The sequence below is a fragment of the Bidens hawaiensis genome, unplaced genomic scaffold (assembly GCF_021521415.1).
Source record: "Bidens hawaiensis isolate Kalapana, Puna unplaced genomic scaffold, B.hawaiensis_p1.1 tig00018747_1, whole genome shotgun sequence".
NCBI classification, from domain to species: domain Eukaryota; kingdom Viridiplantae; phylum Streptophyta; class Magnoliopsida; order Asterales; family Asteraceae; genus Bidens; species Bidens hawaiensis.
Window position 1 is genome coordinate 223,021 of NW_027492840.1, and position 17,701 is coordinate 240,721.

At 37.5% G+C, this 17,701-nt stretch overlaps 1 protein-coding gene across 1 annotated transcript; it reads right to left on the reverse strand.

Annotated features, from left to right (window-relative positions):
- Positions 1–13,317: 13,317 nt before the first annotated feature.
- LOC143556866 (uncharacterized) lies at positions 13,318–15,351 on the reverse strand. The gene is made up of 6 exons (XM_077046088.1): positions 15,216–15,351; positions 14,980–15,116; positions 14,642–14,911; positions 14,262–14,546; positions 13,839–14,025; positions 13,318–13,730 (listed from the first exon to the last, which is right to left on the reverse strand). The coding sequence occupies exons 1-6, from the start codon at positions 15,349–15,351 to the stop codon at positions 13,318–13,320; spliced, it is 1,428 nt and encodes a 475-aa protein (XP_076902203.1).
- Between the last annotated feature and the right edge of the window lie 2,350 nt (positions 15,352–17,701).

Sequence of the window (17,701 nt, forward strand, 5' to 3'; positions counted from 1 at the left end):
CTGAAAAACCGCTCAAGCGAGCTGTTACGCGCTGAAACGAACTGAAAAACCGCTTAAGCGAGCTGTTACACGCTGAAACGAACTGAAAAACCGCTTAAGCGAGCTGTTACGCGCTGAAACGAACTGAAAAACCGCTTAAACGAGCTGTTACGCGCTGAAACGAACTGAAATTGTTACGTGCTGAAACGAACTGAAAAACCGCTTAAGCGAGCTGTTACGTGCTGAAACGAACTGAAAACCGCTCAAACGAGCTGTTACGCGCTGAGACGAACTGAAAAACCGCTCAAACGAGCTGTTACGTGCTGAAACGAACTGAAAAACCGCTTAAGCGAGCTGTTACGTGCTGAAACGAACTGAAAACCGCTCAAACGAGCTGTTACGCGCTGGAACGAACTGAAAAACCGCTCAAACGAGCTGTTACGCGCTGAAACGAACTGAAAAACCGCTCAAACGAGCTGTTACGCGCTGAAACGAACTGAAAAACCGCTTAAACGAGCTGTTACGCGCTGAAACGAACTGAAAAACCCCTTAAGCGAGCTGTTACGCGCTGAAACGAACTGAAAAACCGCTTAAATGAGCTGTTACGCGCTGAAACGAACTGAAAATCCGCTTAAACGAGCTGTTACGCGCTGAAACCCTTTTTGACCCGTTCATACATTGACTCGTTCTAACCTGAACCTGTTGACCCTAACCCGTTCCGACCCGAACCAAAACAACCTTTTTTTAAGTGACCCGTTTCGACCCTAACCCGTTTCGACCCTAACCCGTTCCGACCCATGACCCGTTTCAACCCAACCCAACCCAATTGCCACCTCTACTTATTACCACTAAAATACCCAAACAAAATCATGTTTTTCGAAGTGTGACTTTTTTTAAGGATTTTACTTTTCCAGAAACCATTATTTTCTGAAAAAAACAAAAACCAGGGAACCTTGAATATAATTCGAATAGGTTATATAAAAATCAATTGTATTATAAGATGGCAATAAATATTGTACATATTTTCCGGCTTTAAATTTGGTGGCTTAATGTTACATGTATAGTACCATGACTTGGTTAGTATTGTGTGCTTGATGATCATCTTGGTATTGAAGGTTCATATCTCGTAGGTCAAGTACATGTACCATAAGGTCTGGTCCGTCTGGATCACTTGAACAATGTGTATGAAAACAACTGCACCTATTCGACATTAATGAACCACTGTATTATTGTTTTCCAGAAAAGGAAACGGGAACAAATGAACTATTTATTTTAATCGATCAGTTTATTGATTTTAGAGTAAGTAATAATTTACATAATCATAAATGAATTAAATGTTAACATAAAAAATAATCTATAAGTGCACCCACAACACGGTGAGGGGGTCGAGGTTCGGCAGAGGTGGCTTCGGGCATATGGTAGGTAGCAGATGAGTTTGACAATAGAAAAACAATCAAACCTAGGTGATTAAAACTAGTTTAGCACCATAAACTAGTTTAATTTTGAACTTTGACAATAGAAAAATAATCAACCACTCGTTAAGCACCCTAAATTAATATATTTTAACCGTTAAACATCAAACCTAGGTTATTCAAACAAGTTGAGCCAATCATATTAAACGAACAACAGATAATAATGATATAAATGATAAACATGTTCATAAACAACTGATTAAAACTTGTCTTGTGGTTTTAAAACTCAAAACGAACTTACAATCGTTAATAATTCATAAATCGAAAAATAACGAATCAAACTACGAACCGAGACCTTCTCCTCTTTAATTCTTTGTTCCTCAGGTTTCTTTGGTGGCTGGTAGGGTTATATAATTGATCTAGGGTTTTATAATATATATATATATATATATATAAGTGTTATAAACTTGTTAAACAAGTTAAAAAATATAAAATCCAGTCCAACCAGGTTATAATAAGACAAAATAGTCGGGTTCTTGACTTGGGCAGCTGAGGGAACAAGTGAGGCACCGCCATGTGCGGCCATGGGGCCTGGCCTGGTCGCGTGTGGCGGCCAGGCCCTTTGGGTCTTCGTTTATCGACTGCTGACTCGTTTAAACTTCGTAACTGCATACCGGCTTCACCCGATCTCCGTTTTAGCTGATTCTTTCTTCATTTAACTCGTTTTCTCGCTCTCTTCAACATGGAACCTATCACATACACAAACATGTAAATTCACGCAAGGAAAATTGATATTTGTTAACGTTTAAGCGCAAAACGACATAGAAACTAGTAAGGAAAAATGTGTGTTTTACAACACATCAAACATTCCCACACTTAAACCTTTTTCTTCCTTGAAAAAAAAGTATGCACAGGATCATAACCGATAGATAGTAGCAAATCAACTCATGATTTTGGTTTTTCAATATTCAACAACGTTATCAAAACATTAACCGCGATTGCATGTGTATTGGTCCACTTTAAACCCATGACCTTTCCATACGCAACGAGACAAATAACATGTGACAATTTTTAAGTATATATGAACTAGTGGAAGCCAAAATTAATAAATAAATATCTTTTGCTCGGTTTTGCCGACCCGGAACCACCCCAAGTTGACTTAAACCTCATAGCTAACGAATAAAACAAATATATCAATTAAACAAAACTGAGACGATCAAGGATATTGTTTATCCACATAAGTTTAAGCATTAAGGTCTACTAGGCAGCCACTTAGATACTCGATTAAGCGCAATTAAGAACTAATTAGCTAGTGTTCCCCACTACACGGTATACCCCCGTTGTCAAGCAACACCCTAGGACCATCAACATCGGTGAGTATACACGAATTCATCTGTTGGTTTACATATGCCGTGAGCCTTGTGGTCCTTTTCTTAATAGAAATAGGACGCGAGCAAGGAGACCTCATATGGCTAACAACATGGTTTGATTAATTCAGTAATGTAATTTGTACTTTAAAGCACGAGTGATCAAGTTTTATGACTTATAATTTGGCAATAAATTGCGGGTTTGCTAATTTTAGCTCATTTAAATATTCACAAATCTACTTAGGCGATGTGAATACCTAGATGATATACCATATACCGACACATAGTCTCCGAGCCCTGGAGCATCCCATCAATACAGGAATTAAGGATATAAAACCATACACCTATGAAGTGTCTACCACTAAAACTAAAAGTATGTTTTTTTATGTTTATATCACGGGCTAACTAGTATACCCTAACGTTAAACCTACCCAAACATCGTATTCCAGCATTCACATTTTCATTAAAATTTAGCAATCAAATCAAACATGAGGCTTGAGTATGGCCTAGGCTTTCATCCCAAAATTATTTTTAACGCATCCTACTAAAGTTCAAGCAATTTTAAGAATCAATTAAAGTCAAACATGTACTGTTTATAGCAACTAAAGAGCTGAGCCCACCGACACATCCCAAATTATATGCTCTTATTTAAAAACTAATTTTTATTTCAAAATTCAAGAGCGACAATGATCGGTAGTTAGTATCATTTCTTGTTTAATGCATAAAAATAATTTGAAAACAAGGGACAACTTTTAAAATCTTTTTGAGTTGTTGAAAATTTTCTATTTTTTGTATATTTTTTATATAATTATTATTATTAATATATATACACACACACACACACACTTAAAAAACTTTCTTTTTTTTCCTACAACTAAGTAAAATAAACTCTCATCCCCACACTTGAACGACGAATGGTCCTCGATGAGCATTAGGAAAAGAAATAAAAATAAAAATACAAATAAACAAGAAACAAAAGAAAATAATAAAATAAAAGAACGTATTACTCTCTTGGTTTATGTGCATGTCTTCATAATATGTGTATCAACGGCCGTATAACAATTCATTCGCGGCCGAAACCTCGGGAGAATAGATCCAAAACGCCATCCAGAGCTATAATGCGAAAAGATATAACCTGTACTTAGCAAAATCGCTCGCATATAGCGGCGTACACAACTAAAACAAAGACAAGTAATAAACATGTTTTTGTATTTTTATGATTTTATATTTTTTTTGGATTTTGTTGTTTTTATATATTTTATTTATATATATATGAAAAGACAAACATAATACCCTCAAAATCAGCTGCTCGAATGGAGATTGAGTACGAGCGGCTTCAATTGGGAGGATCCTTAGAAACAAAAATAAAAACAGATAAACAAGAATCGGGCTGTTTCCCGAGAGCGCTTGGTTTAACGGGTCCTCAGCGTGATCCTCTCTCATGTCTAACCCAAAGATGCTATAAGGCGTAAAACCTCGCCTTCCTCCATGCTCGCATTCTCACCAATTTAGTGCTTCAGACGGCGACCATTAACTTTGAAACTCCCATTAATAAAACCAAGTAATCATACGCATCAATTAAATCAAACTCAAGAATTTACTTAAAATATAAAATCCATAACGAACATAATCCCAATTAAAATCTAACCAAACAAAGGCTCATCATGACCTAGGTAGTTTATACTAGCATCATGTAATCAAAATCAAACAAAGTAAATAAATATGAAAACATGGTGAAATAATACAGAACGGAAAATCAAAGGTGATAAAACCCGTAATCTTCACTCTTGAACATTTAACTCTTCACTGGATGCTCTCTTGCCTTCAAACCGCCGAGAATCTCGAATAATAGCTCAAATAAACTCCAAATTCATCTGGTGGCTGTAGGGTATTGTTCAGGTTAAGGTTAAGGTTAGGGTTGCTTATATATTGAAACAAGGCCCAACATTGAACAAAAAACTAAAACCGTCTGGAAAATCTTGGTCAAGGGGCCGCACGGCCATGGTGTGCCCCGATGGTCGCGCGGCGCGACGCGTTGGAATAGGGGGGTTGGTCCGATTGGCCTAGTCTGACCGGTTCTCCTTCCAGTTCCTTGCTGACGCGTTCCAGCTTCTCATTTTGGCTCGTTTTTTGCTCTTTTTAATCACGATCAAATCCCGAAACCTACAAAACATAATAATGTTAGTAGTGTACAAATATTTACTAAAAACTAACAAAAACTAATTTAATATTAAATAAAATATAAATGGGAAACATATATATATATATATATATATATAGCATTATATAAAATATTCTCACACTTATTCTTTTTTCGTCCCTGAAAAAGTCTAATGCAGTGGATTCAAAATCGGAAAATACAGTCTAAAAACATATAGATTAATTTAAAGCTCAGAAACACAAAAACTGCGATCACCGATATTGTTGTCCACTTAAACCAATGCCTTAATCTTTACTGGGACAAATAAGAACCAAAAATTATATTACTTAGTAGTTTACAAAATTAAGAGCCGCTTATTTTTAGCTTTTACCAGACCGGACCAGACCACCCCAACTTAACTTAAGCCTCAAAATAAGCAGATTTAAAACTTTTATTTCTCTTTTTTTATTTCATGAACAGTTAAGACGATCAAGGGTATTGTTTATCCACCTAAGCTTAAGCATCAAAGTCTACCAAGCATCCATTAGATATGATTTAAAGTATAATTAATTAATTAGCTAGTGTTCCCCACAACATGACATACCCCCCGTTATCAAGCAATACCCAAACCCTTCACTATAAGTGAGTATGCACGAATTAATCTGTAGGGTTCGCACGTGGCGTGTCCCTTGTGGTTCGTTTCTTAATGGTAATGAGACGCGAGCAAGGGGACCCACATGGCTAACATCGTGGATGATCAAGTCTGTAACACCCCAACCCGGAACGGGCTGACGTGTCACTATTACAGATATCAAATCAACCTAAGTCACATTATTAAACCAAAATAAATAAACTTTTAAAAGCTCGAACTTCATTATTCTTTCTCATCACTAATTTCCCCGAGTCCCGGATTACCTGAAAACAAAATAAGAAAAACAAAACAAGAAAATACGGTTGAGCCAAAAATTGCCCAGTAACGGAAAGAACAATAGTATAGGTAAAGACATACGTAAGAAAATAAATATACGGACCTCAATTCAAACTCGAAACCAACCTTTTTACCGAAACATATACTTAATAAAATTCGGAGGTATGATCTGGCACTTGGCCAGAACATAATCAAACGCATACGGAAGCATATCAGAAACCTATCAAAACATATACACACATCAAACCACGTGACTACACATATCAAAAACTCAAAGTCACGTAAAACGGAAGCACCCACGAGCCAAAACAGAACAGACTGGTACACAGCTAGCTAGTCCATGCACCTATGAGACGGTGAGCGTGGCGTACACCTATTATTCCATCTCCACATAACAAACGCAAACTCAGAGCTAAGATCGATCTATTCGTCTCTAGGGGCCAATGTGCTACATAAGCACAAACTAGAGACGCCGTGAACTTTTATTACGCACTGTCACGATAAGTGCATGTCGTTGACGCCCATACGACATTTCAGACATGCTCGGGTGACAGAGTACAAAAGCTAAAAGCATATAACTAAGTATATTTAAAACTGGAACATGCAATAACGAGTACAAAATTTATAATATATTCCATGCTATAAAAATATAATATAATATAACTGAACTCAAAATATAACTGACGCGTAACGAAAATTCGTACTACAAAGTAACGGAATAGAGTCATACTATAAGTAAACGAAAACAGAAACCGTAACGAAGTAACGGAATATAATTTATACTATGAGTGACAGAAACCAAAAACCGTACTACGAAGTAACGAGAAACAGAATCCGTACCTTAGTTAGCAGACAAAAGTAAGCCAAGTTAATTAAAACTCTAAGTTGTCCAAAAGTCGTATGATAACCTATGATTTGGTTACATTCTAAATTAGATATACAAACAGAATTTGCATTGGTTGATTCGTTGATTTCCCCATGACAGAAACCTTTAGTTCTTGATTAGTTGAAAAAAAAAATAACCATCGTCTTCTGCCCATGCATTAAATATCCAAATACGTGTAGTTTACAATTTAGTTATATGAATTTCTAAAACAATATTTACTTATTTGTTATAAAAGAGTAGACATAAAATAAATAACTTTCAATTGATTATTAAAAAGACCCACTAACTCTTTATATAGTTTATCATTCTTACGTAATATTCTAACTTTGTTGACACTTGCATACAACAGATTTACAACAATTAGTATTAGTTATGTTATGATTATTATATTTAAAAAAAACAAGACACATGGGCTGGAGATTTGAACATTGGACTTGGCTGCATGAATTATTGGATAAAATGAATATGCAACTACATGATTCCAACGTCAACAAACAACACCCAAACGAACGAACAAACAGAAACTTATTTTGTTTATATTTCATTCTTGTGTTTAACATCAAAATTTCCAACTACATATTTCTAGTTAAAATAAGGTTTTTGTCCTCGTAACGAATCAACGAACCCACCCCCATATTAGAACACGTTAAGAGCGTATACAAACCAGTAGCGGCTGATCAGAACTGTTAATTTACCTCACAAGCCGAACAACTTTACGTCTAACAGTTATGTTACAGAAATAGACGGTCGCGATGTTGGTGGCAGCTAATATTGTTTCCAGCAACAAACGATGGCAGTGGCGGCGGCTTCCGGCAAGTTTGCGGGACGATGGTGGAGGTTTTACTCGGTCACAAACGAAGGCTGGTGGTGCAACGGAACCGAAGAAGAATAGTGATTGACGAAGGCGGAATTGGTTGCAGTTTCTATCAGGGAAATCTGAGGTTGAGAGGGTATAAATGTTCGAAAAGAAGACGTGTTTCACGAGAGTAGGTATTGTAGCTACGTAGATGTATCAGAAGGTGATAAGGCTAGTTTAAAATTTGTATTTGTATCTTAAAATAATAGGATTAGGTTCCCTTCAAGTATTTGCTTGTTTATCTATTTGTTTAAGTGATAACATGTTTATCTATATGAGCTTACGAACTGTTAAAAAAAAATACAAACATTTAAATTAATATGGAAATATATAACTATTATAATTATTATCTTAAATATTCGGGTTATTATAAAGTCAGTAGTGTATTTGTACTTTAAGTACGTAGTGATCATGTTTAATGACTTATGTGGCAGATAACTACGGGTTTGCTCTTATTTTAGCATTTTAATATTCACAACCCCACTTAGGAGTTGTTCATACCCAGATGATAAATCGCATACAGACCCATAGTCTCCGGACCCGAGGCATTCCATCAATACAAGATTTAAGGTTATAAAACCATATGCAATGAAGTGTTAAACACTAAAGCTAGACAGTTTAAGATTTATATCATCGGCTACTTGGCATACTCTAACGTTAAACTTACCCAAGCATCATATGATAACGTATTCAAATTTTTAAAATTTCATAATATTTTCACCTTCATACCAAATATTAGGTTTGAGTATGGCCGAACCTTTCATTACTTTTTATTCCACGGACAAAACGCTTTACCCACAAAAGATTTCCGTTTTACCCATTTTATCAAATTTCCCTTTCATTCTTAAGGCTGAGCCTACCCACACATCCTAAGTTAAGTGTGTTTTCTTTTAAATTATCTCATACTATTAGTAGTTTTAAAAACCAATTTCCGATAAGTATCATCATCTCCCACTCTAAAACAAAAAACTATATTCAAGAGACATTTTTAAAACTTTTTCATTTTTTTTAAATCCATAACAAACTAAAGTTAGTTTAAACACTTGTGTCACATCCCCACACCTAAATTTTGCATTGTCCATAATGTAAGCATAGAAACACAACTCAATAAAATTAAAAAAAAACAAAAACCTAAAAAATATAAAAGTAAAAGCGAAAACATAAAAAAATAAATACATATACAATGGAAAAGACTTAGCTGGTAATATGCAAGACTGTCAATGTGCCAGTCTATTTCCATGGGTGCTCTCCTTACAAACCGCTCACCAAGAGTTTGCAACTCATTCTCTCTTTTTGAAGGAACACGACCACTCCTCTCAACATACCTAAGTGACATCAAACACAATATCTAGAAAATTATAGTTATTCATAAGTCTCAAATAGTCACCATACTCCAACCCTCCTACCTAACCAACTAGTGTAGAATAATATCGGTATAGACCAAATAAAAATAAAAGCAAAAACATCTTAAAAAGAAAAATGAATAAAAGATACAAACTCCCAAAGCTGGTACGTCGCCCCCACACTTAGTCTTAGCCCTCTTACTCCTCTGAACTCTGCTCATACGTCCGAAACGTCTCCGCATTATCAAACTCCGGGTTACCCGACATGTAAAACAGTGCCCTATAACCATAACACGAACCACCCGGGGTCACTCGAACCACTCGAACCCGCAACATCCAACTTTCGGAGATAGTCTGGTAAACCAATGTGCAACCCAGTCATTAAATGACTCAACGTGTCATCCTGCCTCGTCGGATTTTCTCTTATAATCCGCCTCAAATCATCACACTATTCAGTCATATACCTCCTCATTTGATCAAAACCGGACCCCATCTAGTCATACAACGACTCCATAGTAATCGTCTCTGGGTGAGGCTCCCTAACCAAAAACTGTATAGCCGTTCTCTCAGACCTATGTAATGGCCCTCTGATGACGTGTAGGCAATCCGGCTCTCATAGCCGCAGCAGCCTCGGTATCCAGCAGTGGATGAACTTATGGACCCGCTTTAATATCTTCCCATGCAAACGGGTCACTGAGCTTTAAAATCCCCGAATTCCTCAATCTTTTACACAAACAAATTCCCTCGCTGGCCCCTTTCTCAAATAATCTGATTTAAAAGTCAGAAAAAACCCAAATTTCGAGCGATAACCGTGATATATGGGTCAATGTCAATCTTTGACCTTTTATCTGTTCCACCTCGTCTCGTGCGGTGAAAAGACCATGCCAAAATACTAGCATAATTAACCCGCACTTTTTCCACCATCGCCAACAAACAAAAAAAAGTCTAACCAATTCACCTTATTCTCACCTGAACCTCGACCAATAAGTGTGTTCAACAAAATCCGATGAATATAACAAAGTACCGGGTCTCGAATATCCGAACTCACCATATTACCCGAAAACGAAGAAATCACTATTTCTCCCAAAACCTAGCCAATTGCACATTAGTAAAACTTACCGGTCTTTGTTTTGTGAAAGCGTCCGTTATACTCGTCTTAATTTCCAGCAATTGAACCTCTGCAACCGAGTAAAAACCACTCATCCCAAACTCAAACATATCCATATCATACGTCTTCCTACCGAGAACAAATGTAACTGCATTCGGTTGCTCAAAATTACCATCCTTGTATTGAAAAGTACTTAGAAACTCCAACGTCAACTATTTGTATTGCGGCTCGTCAAGACACAAGATCGCCTTAAACTTTGGACCCAACAACTCATCCACTCGCTCTCTTTGCCCAATAGTATCCAACAAATTCCAATCAATAGTTTTGAAAGTGAGAAGATCCGAACTAAGGAGACTATCCATCCGAATATATTCCGCCGAATCTTCCACAACATGAAGTAACGAACTATCGCAGAGCTTTTGACTTTTTCTTCTCGTCTCGATCGGCTTATTTTGATACTCAATATGACTAGATTTCAGTTTAGCAATAACCACCTCGGCTAGCCCGCCTCATGGCCGTAGAGTCGGACCTTGCTTTCGCTTTCCCGTGTCTTTAGACATGTCCATATCCAACATCCTAAAACAAAATTAGACAAGAAAACAAACAATTGGAGTAAGAAAATTAAAAAGTAAAAGTAAAATATTTTTGTAATTTTTGGATTTTTTTAAACTGAAAATAAATAATATTTTTGAAATCCGGGTTTACAAAATGTTTCAAACCGAACTCATCCGAATGGAAAATAAGTACGAACGAACGGTTTATTTTCAAAATAAAGCTAACGAAAAATCAAATTTAAAGACTAAGTTAGTTTGCAAAACTCTAAAATACAACATAGACTCAATGTACATTACCTCCTCCCGGCACTTTAATTGTCTCAATTAAGCCCAAGTGCCAACAAACTGAACATTGAGTCAAAACAAAATGAGCGGAAAACCAATATTAGGCAAAATATATAGTTAATAAAACCGTTTTTCCACCTTGTTTCGTCCATTAAAAACTCTATGTCCAACATCCCAAAACCAAAACCAAAACCAAAACCCCAACACTAGATACGCTCGGTTCAACCCAAACCGACCCAACCGCAACTGCGAAACATTCTTCCAAATATATCCAACCTAACCAACCGCACCCAACAAACTGAACCACTGTACCAAACCTTACCAACCTGCACCCATAAACTAACTCCTACAACTATCTTTTAACCAAACCCGACAACCAACTAACCAAATCAAAGTAAAAACTAGCACTACAATTACATAAAAAGTATAAAAATACAAGAAACTATACCTTTGACAAGAATTAAAGTTGCAAAAATTTGGAAATCTAGTGTGGTGCAAGTGACTTGAATGGTGATCAATGGGTTAAAAATAATGGTGGGTTAGGATAATGTGATGATATTATGATGATTTTATGGTTTAATTTGGTGAAAAACGGTATAAAATTGGTGGATTTGGTGAAGAAATGGGTTAGGGTTCGTGGGTTTTGGGTGAGGGAGAAAGGGGTTTTTGAAAAAGTGGTAAAAATAGAAGAATATGGTTTAAAAGTTCAAAACAAATCTGGTATACCCGCACCCGGCCGCGCCGCGCGACCAGGGTGGGCGCTTGGCCGTGCAGCACAGCGCCACTGCCTACCCAAATTCTCTCCGCGTCGCGCGGGGGGTGTTTGTGCCTCGTCGCCCGGCGCGATGAGGCTTTAGAAAAATTTTCAAAAAATTACCAGGTCTTTTTATGCCCTTTTTATGTCATTTTTACGAAAACTTACCTGGAACCTCTTGAATTATCGTCAAATCCTCTCTCCATGATGGTGATCATTCCTTGAAACGACTCAACGGCGCAAACAAAACTACAAAAACTATTGTTAGTGACTCAAAGAAAAATAAAAAAATGAAAATAAGATATAATATACAAACTCTACACTTGAGTTTTCACTCAAGAACCCTTTCGATGATTCCAGTTTGATGGATCGAGGGGAGTTTCCTCCACCTCGGTTGAATACTCTGGCCCTCCAAGATAATGCTTTAAACGATGGTCATTCACTTTCCATGACGTTCCATTGTCCGGATTCTCAAACTCCACGGCTCCATACGAGAACACTTCTTTCACCAAATATGGTCCCGTCCACTTTGATCTCAGTTTACCTGCAAATAACTTTAAACCAGAGTTAAATAATAACACGTTATCATCTTTCTTGAAGTCTTTACCTCCCTTCAAATGTCGATCGTGCAACACTTTTGTCTTTTCTTTGATATCTAACGATCGAGAATATGCCGCATCACGAAGTTCCTCCAACTCATGAATTTGAAAATATCTCTTCCTTGCAACTTCGGTAAGATCAAGATTAACCGTTTTCAATGCCCAAAATGGCCGGTGCTATAACTCAACAGGAAGATGATATGCTTTACCGTAAACTAGCATAAACGGTGTAGTGCCCAACAGTGTCTTATACACGGTTCTGAATGCCCATAGCGCGTCATTCAATTTCTCCGACCAATCTTTTTCCGACTTATTCCCACCGTCTTCTCTAGAATTCTCTTCACCCCTCTATTTGCATTCTCGACTTGACCATTCGTTTGGGGATGATAAGAGGTAGAGGTGCGATGAGTAACTCCATAACGGCGTTGCAAAAATAAGTACCTCGATCACTAATAATCGCCCTTGGAGTGCCGAAATGAGTGGACAACTTCTTAAGAAACTTCACAAAAACTCTAGCATAATTTGTGGCCAATTCTTGGACTTCAACCCACTTGGAAACATAATCTTTTGTCATTAAAATATACTTGTAATCTCTGTAAATAGGAAACGGTCCCATAAAATCGATTCCCCAAACATCAAAAATTTCAAGAGTTTGTATAGGGTTTTGGGGCATCTCATTCTTTGATGAAATATTACCGGTGCGTTGACAAGCATCACACGTCTTAACAAACTCCATCGCATCTTTCACAACTGACGGCCAATAAAAACTACTATCAAATACCTTCTGAGGCTTTTGCATTCGCTCCATGATGACCCCCTGTTAAACCTTCATGAACATGTTTTAAGATATCTAACCCTTTTTCATTCGTCAAACATCTTCTAAGAATCCAGTCACCACCAATCTTGAAAAGAAAAGGATCATCCCAAACATGCCGAGCAACATCCCGGTAAAATTTCTTCTTTTGTTGCGTAATCATCCCCTTCAACACAATGCTGGTAGATAAATAATTAGCAAAATCGGTGAACCATGGCATACCTTACTTTTCTTCCGCAACACAATAAATCGACTCATGTGGGAAACTATCTCCAATCTCTTCTTCACGAATCTACTCTCTCTTTTGATCTTCTAAATGAGAAAGATGATTTGCCGCTACATTCTCCGTCCTCTTCTTGTCTTTGATTTTTATGTCAAAATCTGAAAGTAGAAGAATCCATCGTATAAGACGAGGCTTCACGTCTTTCTTATGGAAGAGAAAACGCAAAGCTGCATGATCGGTAAAAACGGTGGTCTTGGAAAGCACAAGATAAGACCAAAACTTGTCAAACGCAAACACAACGGCTAAAAGTTCTGTTTCGGTGGTGCTGTAGTTCTCTTGGGCATCACCAAGAGAAATCTTATGACTAAGAAAGCTCCGTATAGCCTTTACACTTGTTGGTGGAGGAAGTCTACTAATCGTATCAATATTTTCCCAATCCACCTCTATACCATCTCTTGAAATATTATGACCCAACATGATCCCTTCCGTCACCATAAAGCGACATTTTTCCCAATTCAACATCAACTTCGTTTCAGTGCATCTTTTCAATATCCTCTCAATATTTCCCAAACACTGATTAAAAGAATTACCGTAAACCAAAAAATCATCCATAAATACCTCCATGGACATCTCTATCATATCCTGAAAGATGGCCACCATACAATGCTGAAAAGTAACTGGAGCATTAAACAACCCAAACGGAATGCGACGATACGCAAACGTGACATATAGACATATAAAAGTCATATTCTCTTGGTCTTTTGGTGCGATTGGAATCTGAAAATAACCTGAAAAACCATCAAGAAAACAATAAAATTGCTGACCTGCAAGACGCTCCAACATTTGATCAATAAACGGAAACGGAAAATGGTCCTTCCGAGTAGCATTATTCAACCTCCGATAATCAATAAACACACACCAACCGGCAACCGTACGCGAAGGGATAAGTTCATTCTTTTCGTTCATAACAACCGTCATACCCCTTTCTTTGGAACAACTTGGGTTGGACTTACCCATTGAGAATCTGAAATCGGGTAAATCATCCTGGCATCCATCAACTTAAGAACCTCTTTCTTGACAATCTCTTGCATGTTTGGGTTAAGACGCCTTTGGGGTTGAACTACCGGTTTATACTCATCTTCTATCAAAATCCGATGGGTACAATAAGCGGGACTAATGCCTTGAATATTTGAAAGTCTCCATGCAATCTCCCCCTTATGCAGCTTCAAAACTTCTATCAACTTTGAGTTTTCTTCCTCCGTCAACTTGGAAGAAACAATAACAGGCAAATTTGAACCCTCTTCAAGATAAGCATACTCCAAATGTGACGGAAGAACTTTAATTCCAACGGGGCGGGTATTTCTACATCTTTCTCACAAATAACCTCACTAACCTCCATAATCTCCGCCAAACATGAAACGTCATCCACTACCTCTTCCTTCAACTCTTCATCCATATCCATCCCAACAAGATTGGCTCCACATATGTAATCAAGACTTGTGTCAAAACCCGAAATAAAAGAGTTAAGAAAATAAACCGAATGGCATGGACCACTAAAATCATCATGATCACCTAGGTGCTTCATCGACTTAGCAACATCATAAGTAACTTTCTCATCACCAACCCTAAGCGTGATCCTCCAATCATACGCACCTAAAAGAGCCTTCACTGTTCGCAAAATGGATGACCAAGAATAATGGGAACCCTTTCGTTGGCCTCCATATCAAGTACCACAAAATCTACCGGAAAAACAAATTTGTCCACTTTCACTAGAAAATTCTCAATAATACCCCACAGATATTTAGCCGAACGATCCGCCAATGACAATGGCATGCGAGTCGGTGTAAGCTCGGCCAACTCCAACTTCTCTTACAATGAATATGTCATAAGATTAATACTAGCACCCAAATCCGCCAACTCTTGACTCATCATATCACTTCCAAACATACACGGGATCGTAAACACACCCGGATCCAACAACTTTTCCGGGACCTGATTCAATACTACCGCAGAACAATCTTCCCTAAGATTAATAAATGAGACCTCCCCCAACCGATCTTTTCTATTGAGAAAATCTTTCAAAAATTTCGCATACTTTGCCATGTTTTGAAGAGCTTCAATAACCAGAAGATTGATCTTCAAATGTCGAAACATTTAGAAAATGCCCGTATTTCCTTGTGTAATTTTGATACTTTAGACGAGTGGGATACGGGACATGGATAAGATCAATGATGTGTGGTGGCCGGACTTCAGCCGACGTTTTCTCTACTTGTGGCTCAATAATTGGTGTGTTACCTTGTGTATTACCCGAAACTTCTATCTCGATCTCTTCATCTACCACTTCCTCATCATTTATTTCAAATATTTCTCTAACTACCACGGGACCCAAAACCCTTTCGCTTCGAGTAGTAATGGCTTTCAATTGAGCAGCCGAATTCAGTTGAGTAGTACCAAAAAATTGGCCATGAGGTCTATCGTAGAGAAGTTGAGCAATATCACCATGGACCTTTAAAGGTCACGTAAAAATGATTGTTGATTCTTAAAGAGTAAGTCGTGCTTGGCGAACTTTTTCTATGTAACTTGATCTCTCTCCAGGATTTGCTTCATCGTATCCTCTTAACGTCCTATTCCACCATTCGAATCCTGCACATTATTTTGAATATTAGTACCATTGTTATTATTATTATTGAAATACTGACCTTGTCCTTGACTGTAAGAATTTTGAAAGCCAAGTGGTGCGCCCAACGGGCGCCAATTGGAGTTATTCTGATTTGGGTTCTTGTAGGTGTTCCAGTTATGATTGCTGTTGTTGTAAATGTTGGGAAACCTATTCAGACCAGCAACAAAATTGACTTCTTGATTCATCAACAGGCACTCCAAAGTACCATGTCCACCCCTTCAAAACTCACACTTATCCACCTTTGTCTTAAGTTCCTTCACCTCTCTAGTTAGTGATTCCAAGGCAACATCCACACTAGTATCCAGATTGTCCTGGTGTACACCTCGAGAAGATAAGGGTGTACTAGTGATGGGAGTGGAATTCCCGCGATGTGGACTTTTGGCGTATTCTGATTGAGCAAAACTTTCAAACATGTCGCTACATTCGGTGATATTTTTCTTATCCATTAGATTTCCTCCCGCAGCCGTGTCAAAACGAACTTGGGTTTCGTAGTTCAGCCAATTGTAAAACTTCTCGACGAGAGCCCATGGTATGAGACCATTCTGTGAATAACGAGACAGCAGATTCTGATAGCGCTCCCAAGCATGACAATATGGTTCATCCGGCTCCATGTGAAAAGAGTGGATCTGATCACGAAGATGAGCTGCTTTAGTAGGTGGGAAGTATTTCTTAATAAAAGCTGAACGTAGTGATTCCCAAGTGGTGAGCGTGCCATGTGGCTGAGTGTCAAGCCAAATAGTTGCGTTTCCTGCAAGTGAAAAAGGGTAAAGATGTAAGAAAATAACATCTTCAGTAAAATGCGGTAGAGCGGGTTTATTTGTGCTGGTGCATCCATCTCATCACGCCCATGAAATTGGTTAGTTTGAACGAGAGAGTTCATGACGTATGGCGGAATCTACCATGAGTTGGGATTGTTAATCTCGAGAATAATGATGCACGACTGGTTTCCGGTTAAGCCATAGAAGGCTTGTACAACAACTTTTCTATCAACGACCATTTAGACTTCTGGTCGACTTCTCGGACTTTCTGGTGGTGAACTATGTGGTGTAGAACGAGCTTCAGACGATTGTTTCTCTTATGACGAACTACCCTTGGTCTTCAACGAAGGAAAGCTAAGATTATCCAGTGGTGGTCCTTGTGAACGAAGATGTGGCATATACCTGAAAAACGCAACAGACCAAGTAAGTAGACTAAAAAAAATAAAAATTTAAACAAAAATAAACATAAAATTAAAATTAGACTCATACGAATCGAATGAAAATAAAACAAATAGCACGTATGTAGCAAGTAAAGTCTAATCAAAGATAATAACGCAATCGCCAAGAGTTCCCCGGCAACGGCGCCAAAAACTTGATGTGCTAAAAGTAGTCAAACAATTTAGAAACTAAAATATACTAATCTAGACACTAAGTAATACTCTAGACTCTTAAACTACTAACCGACAAGTGTACCGGTCGACTCACGATACTCTTTAAATTACGTAACTAGCTAATTAGACTCAACTAAATGACACGACTATTTAAATATTATTATTAAAAGGGGGGATTTAAAATTAATTAATATTGAACTAAAACTTAACCCTAATTATTTAAATAATAATAAACTATAATGAATACTTAAACCCTAATTAATTATTTAATTAATAAACTCTTAAAACCTAATTAAATAAAATATTGAATAAACTAGTAAATTACTTAGATTAATTCAGATGATGAAAGTAACTACCTAGGCTAGAATCACCTAAGTTACGACTATCAATTAACTAGGAAAATT